The 18,818-nt window shown below is 38.5% G+C and overlaps 1 protein-coding gene across 1 annotated transcript in view; it reads right to left on the bottom strand.

The window, feature by feature from the left end:
* slc26a5 (solute carrier family 26 member 5) overlaps positions 1–18,818 on the bottom strand; it is a 72,836-nt gene that overhangs the window by 18,161 nt on the left and 35,857 nt on the right. The window contains exons 5-13 of the mRNA XM_072241504.1: positions 18,605–18,777; positions 18,109–18,273; positions 17,611–17,763; positions 16,874–16,956; positions 12,724–12,871; positions 11,525–11,638; positions 9,835–9,912; positions 5,484–5,579; positions 375–481 (exon numbers count right to left, since the gene is read on the bottom strand). Of these exons, the coding sequence (XP_072097605.1) occupies positions 375–481; positions 5,484–5,579; positions 9,835–9,912; positions 11,525–11,638; positions 12,724–12,871; positions 16,874–16,956; positions 17,611–17,763; positions 18,109–18,273; positions 18,605–18,777 (1,117 nt within the window). The remainder of the gene's footprint in view (positions 1–374; positions 482–5,483; positions 5,580–9,834; positions 9,913–11,524; positions 11,639–12,723; positions 12,872–16,873; positions 16,957–17,610; positions 17,764–18,108; positions 18,274–18,604; positions 18,778–18,818) is intronic.

Genomic DNA, 18,818 nt, shown 5'->3' with positions numbered 1-18,818 from the left:
AAGAAAGTGCTGAAAGAACTCAACAGGTCAAGCAGCATAGGTGGGAGAAAAATGGTCAATATTTTGGGCTGAAACCCTGCATCAGGACAATTCTTTTATCCCCAAAGGCCATTTGACCTGCTGAGTTCTTGTAGTAGTGTGTTTTATTTTAAAAAGGGACTACATCTACTGTCAATGCAGTATTTAATGGTTGTAAAGAATTATAGTAATTTTTCAATATTTATAGGCTATTTGAATAATCAGTGACAGTGCCTAAATTAAGTGACCACGTACTAATACTGAAAGGAAATCTGAACTAAATGTTGCACAAAAATACACATTTTAAAAAGTAAACAACAGTTTGGTGATTAAACAAAAAGATCTTTATATCTAACCTTTGTGTTCTAAAAACAACTCCATAAATGGCAAATCCCACTGCAACCATGAGTCCATAGTCCAGTCCCAAAAGAAGAGAGGCCAAAAATGATACAGACCACAATGCCTAGATGAGAAAGGGTTATAAATCAGTACAGAAATTACACCACACTTGACATGTATTTTCAGTGTAAAGATATTTTACACCAGGGACAAGAGAAAAAGGGTTACAAGTCTCCATGCTACACTGAGGTTAGACATATGGACCAGGAAGATTTGTACACCCAGGGCTGAGCACTTTCAGACCGACAGGGAGTGAAACCCAAACTGCTTCCACACCCCTTGCTTTGCAGTCTTGCCTGAGTGTTGACTGCAAAGAGCACGGACTGGGAATAACAAGCAGTATTAACTTCCTATATACAAAAGGAAATACATTTAGCAAATGTTGAAATTAAGAATGTACATTCAATTAGAATATTTGAGCCTGTCAGTTCAGAATTACTTTTGTTAACATTATACACAAAATACTTATTGTCTACACAATATCTAGCAGGCTGTACTATTTGAACAAAGATTCTACCCTTGCATTACGTTAAATATCATGTGGCGAATACCAAAATGCTATGCCATACCTTAATTACTGTATCTCCATTTCCACTGAAAACACAACAGTCATTGAACTCATGTCTTATACTTTCATGGAACTGCAGTATTTGCAGCTACTACTCATGAACTTGGCAGATAAATGGATTTAGAACCTCTTTTTGAACTGGAATAGCAAATGTGATCCTTTTAAAATTGAAGTCTGTTTATACTGCAGCCAAGGAATAGGAATAGGACATTTGGTCCCTTGAGCCTCCTTTGCCATTCAGCTAGATGTCAGCTCTTCTTTTACCACAACACCATTTTCCCACCTCATTTCTAACATTGCTCAACGTGTTTAGTATCTCATATGAATGTAATTAATAACCAAGCTCCACAACACAAGAGAAGAAAATTCCACATATGATTGCAAGAAAAAGTTTGTGAATCCTTTGCAATTACCTGGTTTTTTGCATTAATTACACATAAAATGTGGTCTGGTCTTCATCTAAGTCACAATAATAGACAAACACAATCTGCCTAAACTAATAACACAAACAATTGTACTTCTCATCAATACTGAGTACACCCATTTAAACAATCACAGCCTAGGTTCCAAAAAGTATGTGAACCCCTGGGGTAATGCCTTAGAGAAAAAAGCTATTAGGAGCTGGGTGTTCCAATCAATGAGATGAGATTGGAGGTGTGGGTTGTAGAGGTGCCCTGCCCTATAAAAAGACACAGTCAGGTTACTGATAGAGCCTGCTCTTCTCAAGAAAGATCTGTTTATATGCACCATGCCCTAATCAAAACAACTTTCACAGCACTTTGGAAGAATTGTAGATGCATGAAGCTGGAAAAAGCTACACAAGCATTTCTAAACACCCGACAGCTGTTCACCAGTCCACAGCAAGAGAAATTCAATGGTGTTGCTACTCTCCCTAGGAGTGGGCATCCTGCAAAGATCACACCATGAGCACAACATGCAAAGCTGAAGGTGAAAAAAAAACCCAAGGGTGACAGCAAAAGACTTGCAGAAATCGCTAGAACTTGCTAAAATCTCTGTCATGTGTCCTCTATAAGAAAAACACTGAACAAGAATGGTGTTCATGGAAGGACACCACAAAGGAAACCACTGCTCTCCAAAACAAAAACATTGCTGCTCATCTCAAGTTTGCAAAAGACCTCCTGGATGTTCCATAATACCTCTGTGACAATGTTCTGTGGAGAGATGAGACAGAAGTTGAACTTTATGGTAGAAATGCACATGGCTATGTTTGGAAGATAAAGGACATTGCACATCAACACCAAAACCTCATCCCAATTGTGAAGCATTGTGGAAGAGGCATCATAGTTTGGGGCTGCTTTGTTTCCTCAGGGCCTGGACAGCTTGCAATTGTTGAGGGAATAATGAATTCAAAATGATATCAAGACAAAGGATCTAGTGCTTACACAGCATTTATGACAAGTAAACTCTTCATGGGCTTCCAGTCAGGTACAGGTATCGATTTTAACCAATGTTTTGATGACAAAATCTGCCATCTCCAGTGATGATGCCTGCGCATGTCTAGTCCAGTGGTATTTATACCCCAGTTGTCAGCCTTCCTGATTGGATGAGGGCTAACCTATCAGGTTTCTGCTGTCCTACCTTGTTTACAATCGAATTCCAGTTCTTACTTGGAGTGAGAACTTGAACTTCGTTAAAATTCTTTTCCTCTAGTTTTATTTCAATGGCTTCCTTAACCAGGCGGTCCCAAAAGCCACAGGCACAGCACAGTAGTTTTGTGCCGTCACAGTCAATCCTACGGCCATTGCGAATGCAATGTTCTGCCACCACCGATTTCTCTGGGTAACTCAAACAGATACACCTCCTGAGCTCAACGTCACGGGTTTTCACTGTGCTGAGTCAAGCTGCTCTGCATTCACTGGGAATCCTGTGAATGCTAGCCATCCTGAGAACCAGGTCATCTTTGACCAGCATAAGCTGTGATTTAAACAACCTTGCTGGTTTGTGGATGGTAATAATTCATTGTTTCTTCAGGATTCTGGTGTTCCTTCCAGAAACCATAGAAATGTAGGGAAGACAAGCGGTAGCGATAGGTTCCTCTTCGTTGTTAGGTTTCCTGGTTTTCCCATCGGCCCTTTTCAGGCACTCCAACAGTTCCATGATCATCTCAAAAGCATGCATTCAATTTATGATGGAGATGGAGATTGCCTCCTGTTCCTGGACATTCTAATACAATGGAAACTGGACAGTAGCCTCGGACATGGAGTTTAACAGAAACCCACTCACATGGACTTACACCTCAACAAAAACAGAGTGGTTCTTTCTACTTTGATTGACTGTGCAAAAACTATTTCGGACCTGGAAAGTCTCCATGAGGAAATAAGATGATTACACACGACATCTTACAGAATGGTTACAAGGTGAAGGAAATCAATCGGGCCCTTAAAAAGGGCTGATGGAAAAATCAGGAAACCTAACAAAGGGGAGGAACCAGTTGCTACTGTCTGTCTTCCCTATATTTCCACAGTTTCTGGAAGGATCACCAGGGTCCTGAAGAAATACTGGATTAATACAGGAGAATGTCAGGGTAACAGTCCGTCACCTGAAGCTTAACATAAGTAGATGATGCAACAAGACAAAGATCTGAAACAACAGTAAATCAACAACAGAACACTTTAAAAAGAAGAAAATTCGTGTTTTGGAATGGCCAAATCAGAGCCAAGAGATTAACCCAGTTGAGATGCTGCGGTTTGACCCAAAAAGGGCTGTTCATGCAAGGTATCCCAGAAATATCGATGAACTAAAAGTCTTTGTTTCTCAGCAAGTTTATGTGCGTTTATTTGTATGGAGGAATGGTCTAAAATTCTTCGCCATTTTGCAAATCTGATCAGCAGCTACAATAAACACTTGATACAGGTTATTGTTGCAAAAGGATGTCCTACCTGTTATTAAATGCAAGGGTTCATGTACTTTTTCCAGCCTGGACTGTGAATGATTAAACAATGTGTTCAAAAAAGACATGAAAAATGGAATTGTTCGTGTGTTGTTTGGTTAGGTGGATTGTGTTGGTCTATTATTGCAACTCAGATGAAGATCAGGCCACATTTTATGAATTAATGCAGAAATCCAGGTATCTTCAAAGGGTTCAAACTTTGTCTTGCAACTGTACTCCCCATCGTTAGTGAAGATATTCCTTCTCTTAAATAGCCTATCACTTATTTTGAAACTTTGACTCCTACACTCCACTGCAAGAAATATCCTCCCCTCTATCATGAATTTTACATAGAAACATAGAAAACCTACAGCAAACTACAGGCTCTTTGGCCCACAAAGCTGTGCTGGACATGTCCCTACCCTAGAACTACCTAGGCTTTGCCCATTGCCCTCTATTTTTCTAAGCTCCATGTAGCCATCCAGGAGTCTCTTAAAAGACTATTGTTTCTGCCTCCACCACCACTGCCAGCAGCCCATTCCACGCACTCACCACTCTCTGTGTAAAAAAAACTTACCCCTGACATCTCCCTCTGTGACTACTTCCAAGCACCTTAAAACTGTGCCCTCTCGTGCTAGCCATTTCAGCCCTGGGGAAAAGCCTCTGACTATTCTCATGATCAATGCCTCTCATCATCTTGTACACCTCTATCAGGTCACCTCTCATCCTCCGTCGCTCCAAGGAGAAAAGGCCCAGTTCACTCGACCTATTCGCATAAGGCATGCTCCCCAATCCAGGTAACATCCTTGTAAATCTCCTCTGCACCCTTTCTATAGTTTCCGCGTCCTTCCTGTAGTGAGGCGACCAGAATTGAGCACAATACTCCAAAGTGAGGTCTGACCAGGGTCCTATATAGCTGCAATATTACCTCTCAGCTCTTAAACTCAATCCCATGATTGATGAAGGACAATGCACCATACGCCTTCTTAAACACAGAGTCAAGCTGCTGCGCAGCAGCTTTGAGGGTCCTTTGGACTCGGACCCCAAGATCCCTCTGATCCTCCACACTGCCAAGAGTCTTACCATTAATACTATATTCTGCCATCATATTTGACCTACCAAAATGAACCACCTCAAACTTATCTGGGTTGAACTCCATCAGCCACTTCTCAGCCCAGTTTTGCATCCTATCAATATCCCGTTGTAACCTCTGACAGCCCTCCACACTATCCACAACACCCCGAACCTTCGTGTCATCAGCAAGTTTACTAACCCATGCCTCCACTTCCTCATCCAGGTCACTTACAAAAAAAAATCACAAAGAGTAGGGGTCCTAGAACAGATCCCTGAGGCACACCACAGGTCACCGACCTCCATGCAGAATATGACCCGTCTACAAATAATATGTGACTTATTTGTACACATCACCTCCAACAAAATCAATGCTTTTAATGTATTTAGTTATCATTATCATTTTCAGATTTGATGTCCTGCAATATTGTTCATGACCAATCACTTGTGTTTTCCAGCAAATGAAAACAAAATTCTCCATATTACGTCTTGATTATTACAACATACCTACAGTCTACACATATTGAGAGTACTTACAAGTTCATGTCTGCTTGTTCGCCAGAGTAAAGGTATATCTGTAACCTGTTTAAATATTCCTTTCAGGTTCACCATCACAATGGCCGCCAACACAGTCTACAAGAAATCATTTTGAATTTTCAAAAAAGAATATGAGTGCTGCAAGTTGGTTTATAAAAACAATCACTAATTGCATCATTTTTTTAAAAATTCATGCAATGATTTTTATATAATAAAAAAGTTGAAGTGTGCAAGGTAAGACTTTAAATTTGTTAAATTTCATTATGATAACAAAAATGCAGCTGTCCCCTTAAGACATCAAGTTTTACTTACCCATCATATCTGGTCTTGATGTAGATCTACTAATGGTCCAACAATATCTCTACTTTAAAATTCTCAACATGGTTTTAAAATTGCTCAAAGCCTCACCTCCAGTATGCATAACATTCTCCAGTTCTACAACCCACCAGAATTCTGCCCTTCTTCAATCTCTGACGTCTTCCACATACCCAAAGTTGCTCCAATTGGCAACCATGCCTTCTACAATGCAAATGTTAAACTCTGAACCTCTCCACATCTTTGCTCACTATCTTAAATGACATAAAATTTGTTGTTTTGTGGCAGTAGGACAATGCAGAGACATAAAATTACTATAAATTACAAAATATGTAAGTAGTGCAAAAAAAAAGGCATAATAAAGGTAGTGTTCATGGACCACTCAGATGGAGGAAAAGAAGCTATTCCTGAATTGTTCATTGTGGGTCTTTGGTCTCCTGTATCACCTCCCTGACAGTGGTAACTATTAGGGAGTACTATGGAGTTACATATGTAAATACAACAGATATTAATTCAAACAAGAACCAGTCTTCAGTTCTTAACACAAATTGCAAACAGTGAACTGAAATTAAAAACACACTTTGCAAATAAACAATATTGTCTATAAGAGATATGGTTTGCAAAATGTTGACTACGATACATTTGCATATGCATCAGCAAACGTTAAGAGGGAAGAAGCTGTTACCCAGTCTGGCAGTCCTAGTCCTGATGCTTTTGCATCTCCTTCCTAATGGTAGTGGGTCAAAGAGATTGTGGTAGGGATCCTCAATACTTTGGGTCCCATGCCTGCAACACTCCTGATAAATGTCACCAATAGGGGTGAGGGAGACCCCGATTATTGGTTTTTTACTATCCTCTGTAGGGTCTTGCGATCTGATGCTTGTAGCTTCTGTACCACACAATGATGCAGCCAGACAGGACACTCGATGGTGCTCCTGTAGAAAGTTGTTAGAATGGGGGTGGGGAGCCTTGCACACCTCAATCTCCTCAGAAAAAGTATAGACGCTGTGCCTTCTAGACTAGTGAGGTGTTATGGGTCCAGGTTAGATCGTCCGTTATGTACACATCAAAGAACTTTGTATTCTTCACTCTCTCCAAGGCAGAGCCATTGATGTGCAATGGAGAGTGGTCAACTTGTGCCCTCCTAAATCCACAATCAATTCCTTGGTGATAGTGACATTGAACTTGAGGTTGTTGTTGCAACACCACTCAACAAGCTGATCCATCTCACTCCTGAATGCCTTCCTGTTGCCATCTGTGAATTTCTAAATGGCATTTGGGCTGTACTCTGTCACACAATCATGACAGAAAAGAGTAGAGGGGTAGAGCTAAGCACACATCCTTGAAGTGTGGCTGTATTGATCGTCAATGAAGAGGAGATGTTATTATCCATCCTGACCACAGTGGTCTCCCATTGAAGTTGAGGAAACAGTTGAAGAAGAAGGTACAGAGGCCCAGATTTACAAGCTTGATGATTGATACCCAGGGGACAACTGTATTGAACACTAGGTGTAATTGATAACCAGCAGCCTGACACACATTTTGCTGTTCTCTAGGTCCAACAACCAGAGTGGAGAGCCAATGAGATTATTCCTGCTGGAGATCTGTTGTGGCAGTGGGGTTAGATTCTTGCTCCAGGGAGGAATTAATTCTAGCCATAATCAACTTCCAAAACACATAATTTCAGTAGATATGAGTGCCAGTAGTCGACAGTCGGTAAGGCAGCTCACCCTGCTTTTCTTGGGCACCGGAATGACTACTCCTGTTTTGAAGCAGATGAAAGCCTCAGACTGAAAGTTGAAGATGTCCTTGAACACTTCAGCCATTTGTTCAGCACAGGTTTTCAGTACCCACCCTGGTACACTATCAGGTCCAATGCCTCGCAAGGGTTTTCCCTCTTGAAGGATTTCAGACATTGGCATCCAAGACAGATTACATGATCACCTGATGTTGTGGGAATTCATCTTTTCAAGAGTGCATAAAAGGCACTGAGCTCAGAGGGGAGTGAAGCATTATTGCCCTTTATGCTGTTAAGTTTCATGTCATAGGAAGTACTGGCATGCAATGCCTGCTATTGTTTTATACCCAGTCAGGTGCTAAATTGGACCTGGAGCAAATGGTACCTAGACTTTAAAAGAAACTCTTCCCGTGGTAAACACAAATGAACTCTAAAACTCTGTCATGGAGTTAAGGGAAAATATGTGGAAGACGACACTATGTGCAGGCAATTCCTCTCTTTCCAACGAAATTTCCTGCCCTGAATGAGATCCATGTCACAAGTGGCCCCAAACCATTGCATGGGGCACAATTATCTGATAGTCTTCAGGTGTGGTCAGTGATTGAACAACCAGTACCAAGAACAAGATATCAGAACCTTTAATTGATATCTTACTGTTGATCTCAATCAGGATAATGTACAGGTGTTCAAAAAAGATTTCAGGCTGTGTCCAAATGCCCAACTGGCAAGGGAGGAAGTGTGCAGTACAATGCTGTAATCTCATTAAGTGCATGATCGAAGCCAGGAAAGCACATGATGCACTAATGCAAATTATATACCCAAATGACTGAACCAACTTTCCAGTGGGAATTACACCAGAAATGATTGTTAGAGTTATTTTCCCCAGGTTAAATTACTATAATGCACAATTTGAAAATTAATACTAAGAACTCTAATTTCTGAGGTAATTCTCTTGTGGGACCATGAAGACCACTCCTATAACACAAATACATAACGAAATGTACCTTTTGTTTTGTCCTTGGTAGAAGGCTAATTCTGCAGTTGGGCACATAATCAAAATCTGATAATATGCAAAAGGACCAGACTAGCTCTGGCTCAGTGACCTCCTTACTTAAAACTATAGTTGACAAGAAACTCAGTGGGAAAGTTTTCCATTCCACCTACAGTTTCCGTTTGATGAAGGGACCTCACCTTCTCCACCTCAAGCACATATTGCAAAGGATATCATCATATTCAGTGTGATGGTCCTTGCAATCCAAAAGTCCACCACCATTCAGTGCCAAAGATTACACATCAAGTGACATAACATGAAGAACATGTTAAGGCTAATGCATACAGTATATAGCGGTTTCTTAACATCGACAAGATGATTGCGGACTTTACGAAGGTGCGGACTCACCACTCCTCACTGCACACACACAGCTTCTCCATAGAGAGGGCTAGGAGCACCAAGTTTCTGGGAGTACACAGAACAGATGATCTCACCTGGTTCCTCAACAAGAAAGCACAGCAGCATCTCCAACTTCTGAGGAGATTGAGGTGAGCAAGTTCGTGAGGCAACCCACTCTCCCCACCTGTTCCCCGCCCCCCCATTTCTAACCAATTTTTACAGGACTATCATCGAGAGAGTCCTGACCAGCTGCATCACTGTCCAGTACAGGAATTTTGCTAGGCATCTGGCGGCAAGACCCCACAAAAGATCAAGAGGACTGCTGAGAGGATCATTGGGATCTCTCTTCCACCCATCTGAGATATTTTCAAGAGCACTGTGTATGCAGGACTCTTAGCACTGTCATTGATCCCTACCATCTGTCCAACAATCTCTTTGATCCCCCCTACCATCAGGCAGGAGGTACCATAGTATTAGGACAAGAACTGTTAGGATAGGAAACTGCTTTTTCCCCCCAGGCCATGAGACTACTAAACTCCCTGCCACCGCCCAGGTCTCATCACATATTTAGCACCAGTAGCGTACATTTTTTACTTTTTGTCTTGTGTCATAAATGAGCCTTATTATTTGCAAATTTGTTTGTGGTAATGGTACCTTTGTGTTGTGTGTGAGTTTTATGGTATGTGTACTGTGTTGTGCACCTTACTCAGGAGGAACATTGTTTCGTTTGGCAGTATATATGTATACTGTTAAATGATAATAAATTTGAACTTCAAAAATAGCTGGTACTTCTGGAGTCAAAGTATACAGTAGGCAAGAAAAATTTCCAAGTTGAGATAAAATAATATGATGATTTTTCAGCAAAGGTTACAAACCGAGCAAAGAATAGAATTCTATATTATACATACCTGAGGTAATGGTTCAAAGAGATAACCTAATGCAACAATGACCAAGAGAACAACACAGGCAGATAGTCCTCCAGCAATCTGTATAAAAAAGTCAAATTAATTTAATAAAAACAAAAAGAAGAATCTTAGAGGGCATTTACTTTTCCTAATTCACTTTCTCCCATTACTAATCAGGATACCCAGTGTTTTAAGATTATTAGCTTCTGAAGCACTACAAATACAATTACACATTGCTGTCAAAAACACATACCAGATAGTCTCAAGTAGCAGCCTCTAACAAGCATAAATGAAGAAAAGCCAGAGTCATGAAGCTGATGAGAAATAAAAGTACTACAACCAATAACTAATGTCTTAGCCCAAATGAAAAATTCATTTTATTTGATGCTAGTCTGAGAATTAAATATATCCATTTTCTAGTGCACAAGTTGAAAAATGAAACTGATACTTAGGTACAGACATAAGTCTAAAATGAAGACAAGCCACCAAATGGAGAGCAATAAATCTTGGGAAATATCAAGTTATTTTGCAATTTGGAGGTCTATAATTTTTTAAAATTATCCTAACAGATTGTCCATAAAAGTTAAATGGGCCAGATTGTTTCCTAGAAGCAAACTCTACAAAATGGGCTTTTAATGACAGTCTGGTTTTTTTTGGGTCATTACTAAAGCTAATTGTTTTTTTTAACTCAAATTCCTGAAATTAGTTCAAGTTGGGATTTCAATTTATGTTTGATGGCAGTTCAGGCCTCTGGGATATTAATCCAGCCATCATTTACAGACCAAATACTGCAGTGTAGCAAATCTAGATGTAAAAGTAATTAAAGTAATTAAATACTGAAATGAAAAAGAATGAAGATTAACAAGAAATCTTAAGTTTTACTAAACTGATTGTTGATTTTAAATGGTGAGAGGAAAGTATCAATGACAAAATTCACTGAAATTTTTTTTTTGAAAAAGGGAACTTCAGACCCCAAGCCTGCAGCCTAGACAGCATTTGATCAAAAAAAGTCAAAATTCCGCATAAGTGCGTGAAAATATTTGAATGATGTTCTGATGTACAATGTATAAAATCTTTGCATTATCTGGTAGAATTTCTAAGCATCAGTTCAAACAAACTGAGATTGAAGAGTTGTATATTAACACTGGTTGGGCAACCAACTTCCAGATGAGATAAAGAAAGTCAGGGAATAGAAACACTAGGCATACTTTTGAAAATAGTACAAGTGTAGGTATTGTGTCAGTGGTTTGTCCATTGTTACCTGCCATAAGGTAGCTTAATATAAAACTGGTTGTATCTACAAAATGTCAAACATCATAACTTGAGAAAATGTTGTAAGACCACAAGAGCATAAGATATAGGAGCAGAATTAGGCCATTTGGCCCATTGAGTCCGCTGCACCATTTCATCAATTTTCCTCTCAGCCCCAATCTCCTGCCTTCTCCCCATATCCCTTCATGCCCTAACAAATCAAGAATTTATCAATCACTGCCTGAAATATACATAAAGGCTTGGTGTCCACAGCTGCCTATGGCAAAGAATTGCACAGATTCACCATCCTCTGGTCTTATACCCTCCCATCATAGGAAACATCATTTTAATCGAGCTCTACAGGGGCTGTTAAGTAAAAAAAAAATCATTGTAAAAAGCATTTCTCTATTATTGATGTCTAAAAGAATTCACAAATTTATACCTGAGTGTTGCCTCCTGTACTCTCTTGCACAAGACTTCGGGACATTGAGGTACTGACAGGAAAGGTTTGGAAAAAGGATCCAATAAAATTGCTGATTCCTAATGCAATAAGTTCCTAGTTTTAAAAAAAAGTGGAAAAAATAAGTAAAATTTCTGTTCTGGTTTTCAAGAATGTAACAGTTATACATGTAACTAATTTATAAATGAAACAGAGACACTGATAAATGCAAGATGGCAAGATCCGTATTTATTTATCCTCTCCCAGTACAAGTGCCCAAGCTCACCATAACAGCTTTCACCATATTTGGCACACTTGAATTTTGTTATCAGATGCAGTGTCAGTAGCTATTTGGTAACAAGATTATTTTCTTCCCCCACTGCTGCCATTCACTGTCAACTCAACAGTTCATATGGAACCAGTTCAAAGATGCCATCAAATAAATGACTAAATCAATGGTAGAGCAAAAGAAATGCCTACATCAATACTGGCTTAACAGGAACAAGATCACCTCTAAACTCCAATACAACAGCCAGAAAATGTAGACCCAAGAGCAGAATTATCTCTTCTACCTCAAAAGATAGACTGATTTTAACAGTTCTATAACATGCTAACCTAATTTGATTTTTTAAAAAAGGGAAAATATCAGCATCATACTATTTCTAACAATCCATGACACTCTTCAGGATAGTCCAAATTTAGTCCAGCTCTTTCAAAATTTTAAGATATTTGTACACATCCCAAGCATCTTGTGTGAATGGGCTAAGATTCACAAGCAGTCTGACAAGATCAATTTTGAATAAGATCATCAATAGGCTACATATGAAAGTGAGAAAGAAGTGATATCAAGCATTACATTTACAGACTTCCCATACCCAGTGTGACCATTTCTGTACATCAGGGTTCCACCTTTAGAGTCACAAATGATCACAACCAATATCGGCAACATTAGGTTATCTATTGGTGGTAATTCTTCATCAGGTGACCCATGCTAACCCGAGCAGAATCTAACATTTAAATATCATGGAAATTTTCCATGTGAATTTTGAAATTAATATTTTTCCCTCATTTAAAATTTTCTTTAACACAGAAAATACATAGGTTTCAAATATCATTACTATCAATTGGTTTCAAGTTGAAACTGACTTAACATTGATCACAGAAACAGCAAGAATTACAGACATGAAGATCGGACAAATTACCTGATTACCATTCACAGTGTAACCATGTTTCAGCGCAAATATCTTCCCCATTGACACAGTCATAGAAAATCCAACTATTGCAATTGCAAAAGAATCTGCAAATATTTCTGAAAGTAAACTGATGTCAGGTAGAACAGGGGTCCTCAATCTGAAAGAATAAAATGTGTACTGATATTAGTTGCACAGCACTTAAGAACTGAGGGCAACAATGCTCCTGCAGTAATATCACCACAAGGCCAACTGATTGTCAACTGGCAGAATCAAAAGAAATAAATGATTCTTGAAATTCCCATAAAAGCTTTAAGTATCCCGGTTTTATACTGTACAATATTAAAATCAGGAGAATATTACTGAGAAGGAAGTTTAATGTACCACATGCCTTTATTTCATCTATGGGTTTGAACAACACTACCTAGAAGCAATACTCGACTGCCTCAAAATAATGTGTATCAATAGAATTACTGACACAATTACCTTTCCTAATTTTATCATCTAGACAATTGCCTTTACTGATGCCCGAGGGAAACTCCCACATGAACAGTGCAGGGAGGAGATTATTTAATGTTAAATGTATAAAAGACTGGAGAAACTAGAGCTTTTCTGAAGAGAGAAAGGGGAACAATAAAATTTCCACAGAAAAGTAGTGTTGATTAGATTAAGTTAGCAGTTACAATACCATACAGGGAAACATTGTGTATGATACAGGGAAGCATTAAAGCTAGTATCTGTTGCTGTGAACTGTAGATATCACTGAAGAACAGATTTCATTCTGGGAACTTTTAATTCCAAGTTGGGCTAGTATCTTGGTAAGGTTATAAAGAACATTCTCTTCACACAAAGTAAACAATGAATGCAATGCTTGAACAGTGATAGATGCACAAATTGCAGAAATTTTCATGATAAGATTGTGACCATAGGCCATTTCTGGATAGATTAAGAAAGCTGCGCAAAATTTGATATTTTTTGGCTTAGCATTTATCTACTAAGTAGTAACAGTGATGAATATGATAGAGGCAATGCATGGAGATAGATTAATGTACAGTGCTCATAAAAAGTATTCACCACCTTTGGAAGTTTTCATGTTTTATTGTTTTACAACATTGAATCACAATGGACTTAATTTGGCTTTTCTGACACTGATCAACAGAAAAAAAACTCGTGTGTCAAAATGAAAACAGATCTCTACAACGTGATCTGAATTAATTACAAATATAAAACACAAAATAACTGATTGCACAAGTATTCACTCCCTTTAATATGACACACAAAATCATCACCGGTATAGCCAATTGGTTGTAGAAGTCACATAATTAGTTAAAATGAGATCAGCTGTGTGCAGTCAAGGTGTTTCAACTGATTGTAGTAGAAATATACCCGCATCTGGAAGGTCCAAATGCTGGTGAGTCAGTATCCTGGCAAAAACTACACCAAGACAAAAGAACACTCCAAGCAACTCTCTGAAAAGGTTATTGATTAGCATAAGTCAAGAGATCGATACAAGAAAATTTCCAAGTCACTGAATATCCCTTAGAGTACAGTTAAGTCAATCATCAAGAAATGGCAATAATATGGCACAGCTATAAATCTGCCTAGAGCAGGCCATCCTCAAAAACTGAGTGATTGTGCAAGAAGAGGACTGGTGACGGAGGCCCCAAAGAGACCTATGGCAACGCTGGAGGAGTTACAAGCTACAGTGGCTGAGATGGGAGAGATTGCGCATATAACGACTGTTGCCCAGTGCTTCACCAGTCATAGCTCTATGGGAAAGTGGCAAAGAGAAAGCTACTGTTGGGAAAAAAAAACTCACATGAAATCTTGGTTAGAGTTTGCCAGAAGGCACATGGGAAGTTCTGAAGGCAGCTGAAAGAAGGTTCTATGGTCTGATGAAACCAAAATTGAGTTTTTTGGCCATCAGACTAACACTATGTAAACCAAACACCGCACATCAAGATCACACCATCCCTACCGTAAAGCATGGTGGTGGCTGCATCACTGCAGCAGGCCCTGGAAGGTTTGTGAAGGTAGAGGGTAAAATGAATCAGCGAAATAGAGGGAAATCCTGGAAGGAAACCTGATGCAGGCTGCAAAAGAACTGTGACTTGGGAGAAGATTTGTTTTCTAGGAAGACAAAGACCACAAGCATAAAGTCAAAGCTACACAGGAATGGCTTAAAAATAACAAAGTTAATGTCTTGGGGTGGCCAAGTCAGAGTCCAGACCTCAATCCAATTGAGAATTTGTGGCCGGACTTGAAAAGGGCTGTTCACTCATGATCCCCATGTAATCTGACAGAATTTGAGCAGTTTTGCAAAGAAAAAGGGAAAAATTGCAGTGTCCAGATGTAAAAAGCTGATAGAGACCTATCCATATAGAATCAAGGCTATAATTGCTGCCAAAGGTGCATCTACTAAATAATGACTTGAAGGGGATGAATATTTATGCAATCAATTATTTTGTGTTTAATAATTGTAATAAATTTAAACCAATTTGTAGAAATTTGTTTTTACTTTGTCACAAGAGCTTTTTTTCTGTTGATCGCTGAAAGAAAAGCCACGTTAAATCCACTGTGATTCAATGATGTTAAACAATAAAACATGAAAACTTCCAAAGGGGATGAATATTTTTCATAAGCATTGCAGATGTAAATTTTGTTGGAACATCCAGAGCTCTTTTCTTTAAGTGATAACTAGTCATAGCCAATGAACAAAACATGCGTTCAAATGAAGTATATAGAGTAATTATTAGAAATTAAATCTGTACGACAATACTGAACATGATAATAAACTGTATATGATTAGGTTCAAAAACCCATTTAGGTTATTACACTTATCCAGTAAATTTGGAATGCTCTTTAAAACACAAAACTCATACAGCACAAAAAGATGTCATTTTTCTGACTGTACCCACATCTACTTATCAAATGGGTGCCCAATAAAGCCAATTCTCCTCTTCCTTCTCCCTCCTCCAACCACACCACCCCACCAATAATGATGCAGTTTTTTCAACTCCAATTATTCATTGAAAACTTTTCTGGATCCAGTTACATCTTCAGGCAGTGATTTTCAGTTCAGAAACCAATGTGCAAAATAAAATTCTCTTGCCCACCTGTTTTCAGCGGACTTTTTTTGAAAAACATTCAGATAAATAGCAAACGGGCTCAAAATTTTAGTGGCTGCACATCTATGGACAGTTATGGAATATAATATTAAGTGATATGCTGTTCTGCTCTATCCAATTCTAACTATTACTTATCCTTATTTTCTGACATTCTCCAATTGATCTTTAAAGTCCAGTAAAAGCTTCTTCTAACTTGGAAATACTCATTTCCAAGTAGCAGGGGACAAAGCAGTCAGCAGTGGAATCATCTTAAAATACTCACAACATGGAAGCTAGTCAGTAAAAAGGAGTTTTATGGCCAAAAAACTCGACTAAACATGCCCCTACTTGTATTGTAAGTCATTAGTTTTCTTCTAATCCCCATTTTTCACCAAATCAACATAAATACCCTATAACCACATGACCCACAGTAATGGAAGAAAGAATTTTATTCATTGGCAGAATGGCAAGCATTTTCCTTATACTCTCAAGCACTCAGAACCCAACAGGCAGAATTTTATAACAACAAGTCAAAACTTGCCAATCAGTATAATGGTTTATAATGAATGCATTGACTGTTGTGAAGTACTTACAATTACGTTCTGGGAATATTTGCAGTCCTGGCTTTTCGCACCGCCCTAATACTGAAGTTCCCCACCTCAAAGAACCATTTGAGATTTTTTTTCAAATCTCAAATTGCCTCCCATCCTTCAAAATAACTAGATTATAGTACTCCACTACAAAGTGTAACTGCCCCCACTCAGGAAGCCTCAATGTTCATTCTCCACCTCTCCCAGATACTACCTTGTGCAATGAGATTTCCTCACCACATGAGAGCCTAAAATGCACATGTGCCAAATGCTCCCATTGCATCCATCATTTTCTTCCTCTTCCTACATTCCAGCAACACCCTCCACCCTTAAGTCAAGGTTCAATTTTCTGTGCCTTTCAACCCTGGTGGACCCAAAATATAGATGTGGTCTTGATTTTGCATGTATAAATCCAGCACAATAGTAGCTTCCTAGAATTTTGAAACTCCTCCATGCATTTCATACCCAGTGGGTATATATCCAACGACGTCTACATTATAATTTCCAGTGAGGTCTATCCCAGCCGAAACACCAGTGCCAATAACCACCTAAGAAAAAGAAAATAAAACAAAACATGGTTACAATAAGTATTTTAGATATATTTTGGACCAGATTTTGCTGAATCCATCCACTGAATTGCTTCAAGGATTTCATACATCAGCTTTTAATTAGGAAATAACCATTGCTTTTACAGGTAGAATCAAGATAGTTGAAGTGAAGTGAAACCAAGAACTAAGTTGCTTTTGGCCTTGTTTCTTTGCAATTGTGACATAGGATTTCACAGTGTTATTATTCATTAGCTGGAACTCAATAATTTTGGTTCAGGCTCTACTACAGAGATTTAAAAAAAAATAGATTACAGGATGGCCTACTTGTCCAATATACTTGTGTCAGATCTTTGGATAGAGTTACCGAAATATTCTCACTACCACCAACATCCTCTACATCAGTGGTGCAAGGCTTTGGGAGGAATGCTAAGTCACCAGTCCAAAATTTTGATTGCCTCTCTATAGCCTGACCTGCAAATATTTTCTGTACTTTTGTTTTCAACCCCATGATTGCTTCAAGTATATTTATTTCCCTTTGACTAAATATGCTTCCACTACTCTGTCATTGCCTGCATTTCACCATGTCTGAATACATTAAAAAAGTAATCTTTCCTCTGTTCTATCAGTGAAGTTTTAAAAAAGCATTCAACTTACCACAATTAGCTCCACAGGAATGGGAGCGACAAATCTATCTTTGCAGCGGGCATTCACTTCTTTCACTCCAAAAAGGATGATAATACAAATTCCTCCAACAATTATTGTTGCAGTATTAGCTTCCTTAATATTTCCACACACAGCAAGAAAAGACTAGAAACACAAAATAAAATTAACCATCAATGAAGCACATTTGAAATTTTAACCAATTCAAATGACTTCACCCCTAGAACTTGACAAGTTCTAGGAGAATAAAAATAAATGCTCAGGAAGAATTAGAGTCACTTTTAGCATAATGTAGCAAGTACAGTATTGACAAACTGAAAGCTGTAGAATGCACAATATTAAGTTACAAAAAAAGGAGGAATACGATTGTTAAATGAACAATATAGTTTTATCCTTCAATTTGTATTTAGAGAAAATACATGAGAATTGTTGGTTAAAGCCAATACAATATCACTATTTAATAGAAGTGCATCCAATGACAAGAATACTTACATAAATTGCTGATAGCGGTCCACTATATCTTTTAGTTTTGATGCCCATCAAATATTTCAACTGAGATATAAAGACATGTATAGCTGCAGCAGTGGTGAAACCTCGCACTAAAGGGTCCGAGAGGTAAACAACAACAAACCCAAAATGCAGGAGCCCAAGACAAAACTGCTCGAAGAAAAAAAGATTGGATGGAATTAAACCAGACATCATTGGTTTCTAACCTACATCTAACATAGCTGTTACTTTTTATGTTTCATTTCCTTATATAGGTCTTCACACTTGCAGTCAGTCCTTAACCAAGGGAATGGGACAAAGCAGGACAATCGATTCCTATAATTTCATCACTGCAGCCACAAGTTCTAGTTCTAGTCAATGCCTACTGGTCATTGGTAAGAATTCCATATACACAAACATCAATAGGTTACAATAAAGTATAATAATAATAATAAAAAATAAAGAGAGATACAACGTAATTTTCCTCCTATTCTCCTGATACCTGCAGAATTCCTGTCAAGAAGGCTGTAGCCGTTGCTACTTTAACTCTCATTGCATCTCTTTCTGCAAGTGCCAGGGAGTTATTGGTTGCATTTAAGGAATTCGCATATTTATCATCTGGGACAAGTTTTACAGCCACTGCACCAACCATTAAACTGATAACTGCAAAAGTCCCTAGAGAGAGAAAAAAAAACAAGTTTACAACTGTCATTAAC

Source organism: Mobula birostris, chromosome 23, assembly GCF_030028105.1.
Source record: "Mobula birostris isolate sMobBir1 chromosome 23, sMobBir1.hap1, whole genome shotgun sequence".
NCBI lineage: Eukaryota > Metazoa > Chordata > Chondrichthyes > Myliobatiformes > Myliobatidae > Mobula > Mobula birostris.
Note: the sequence above shows the minus strand (reverse complement) of the source record. Positions and strands in the feature narration are given on the sequence as shown.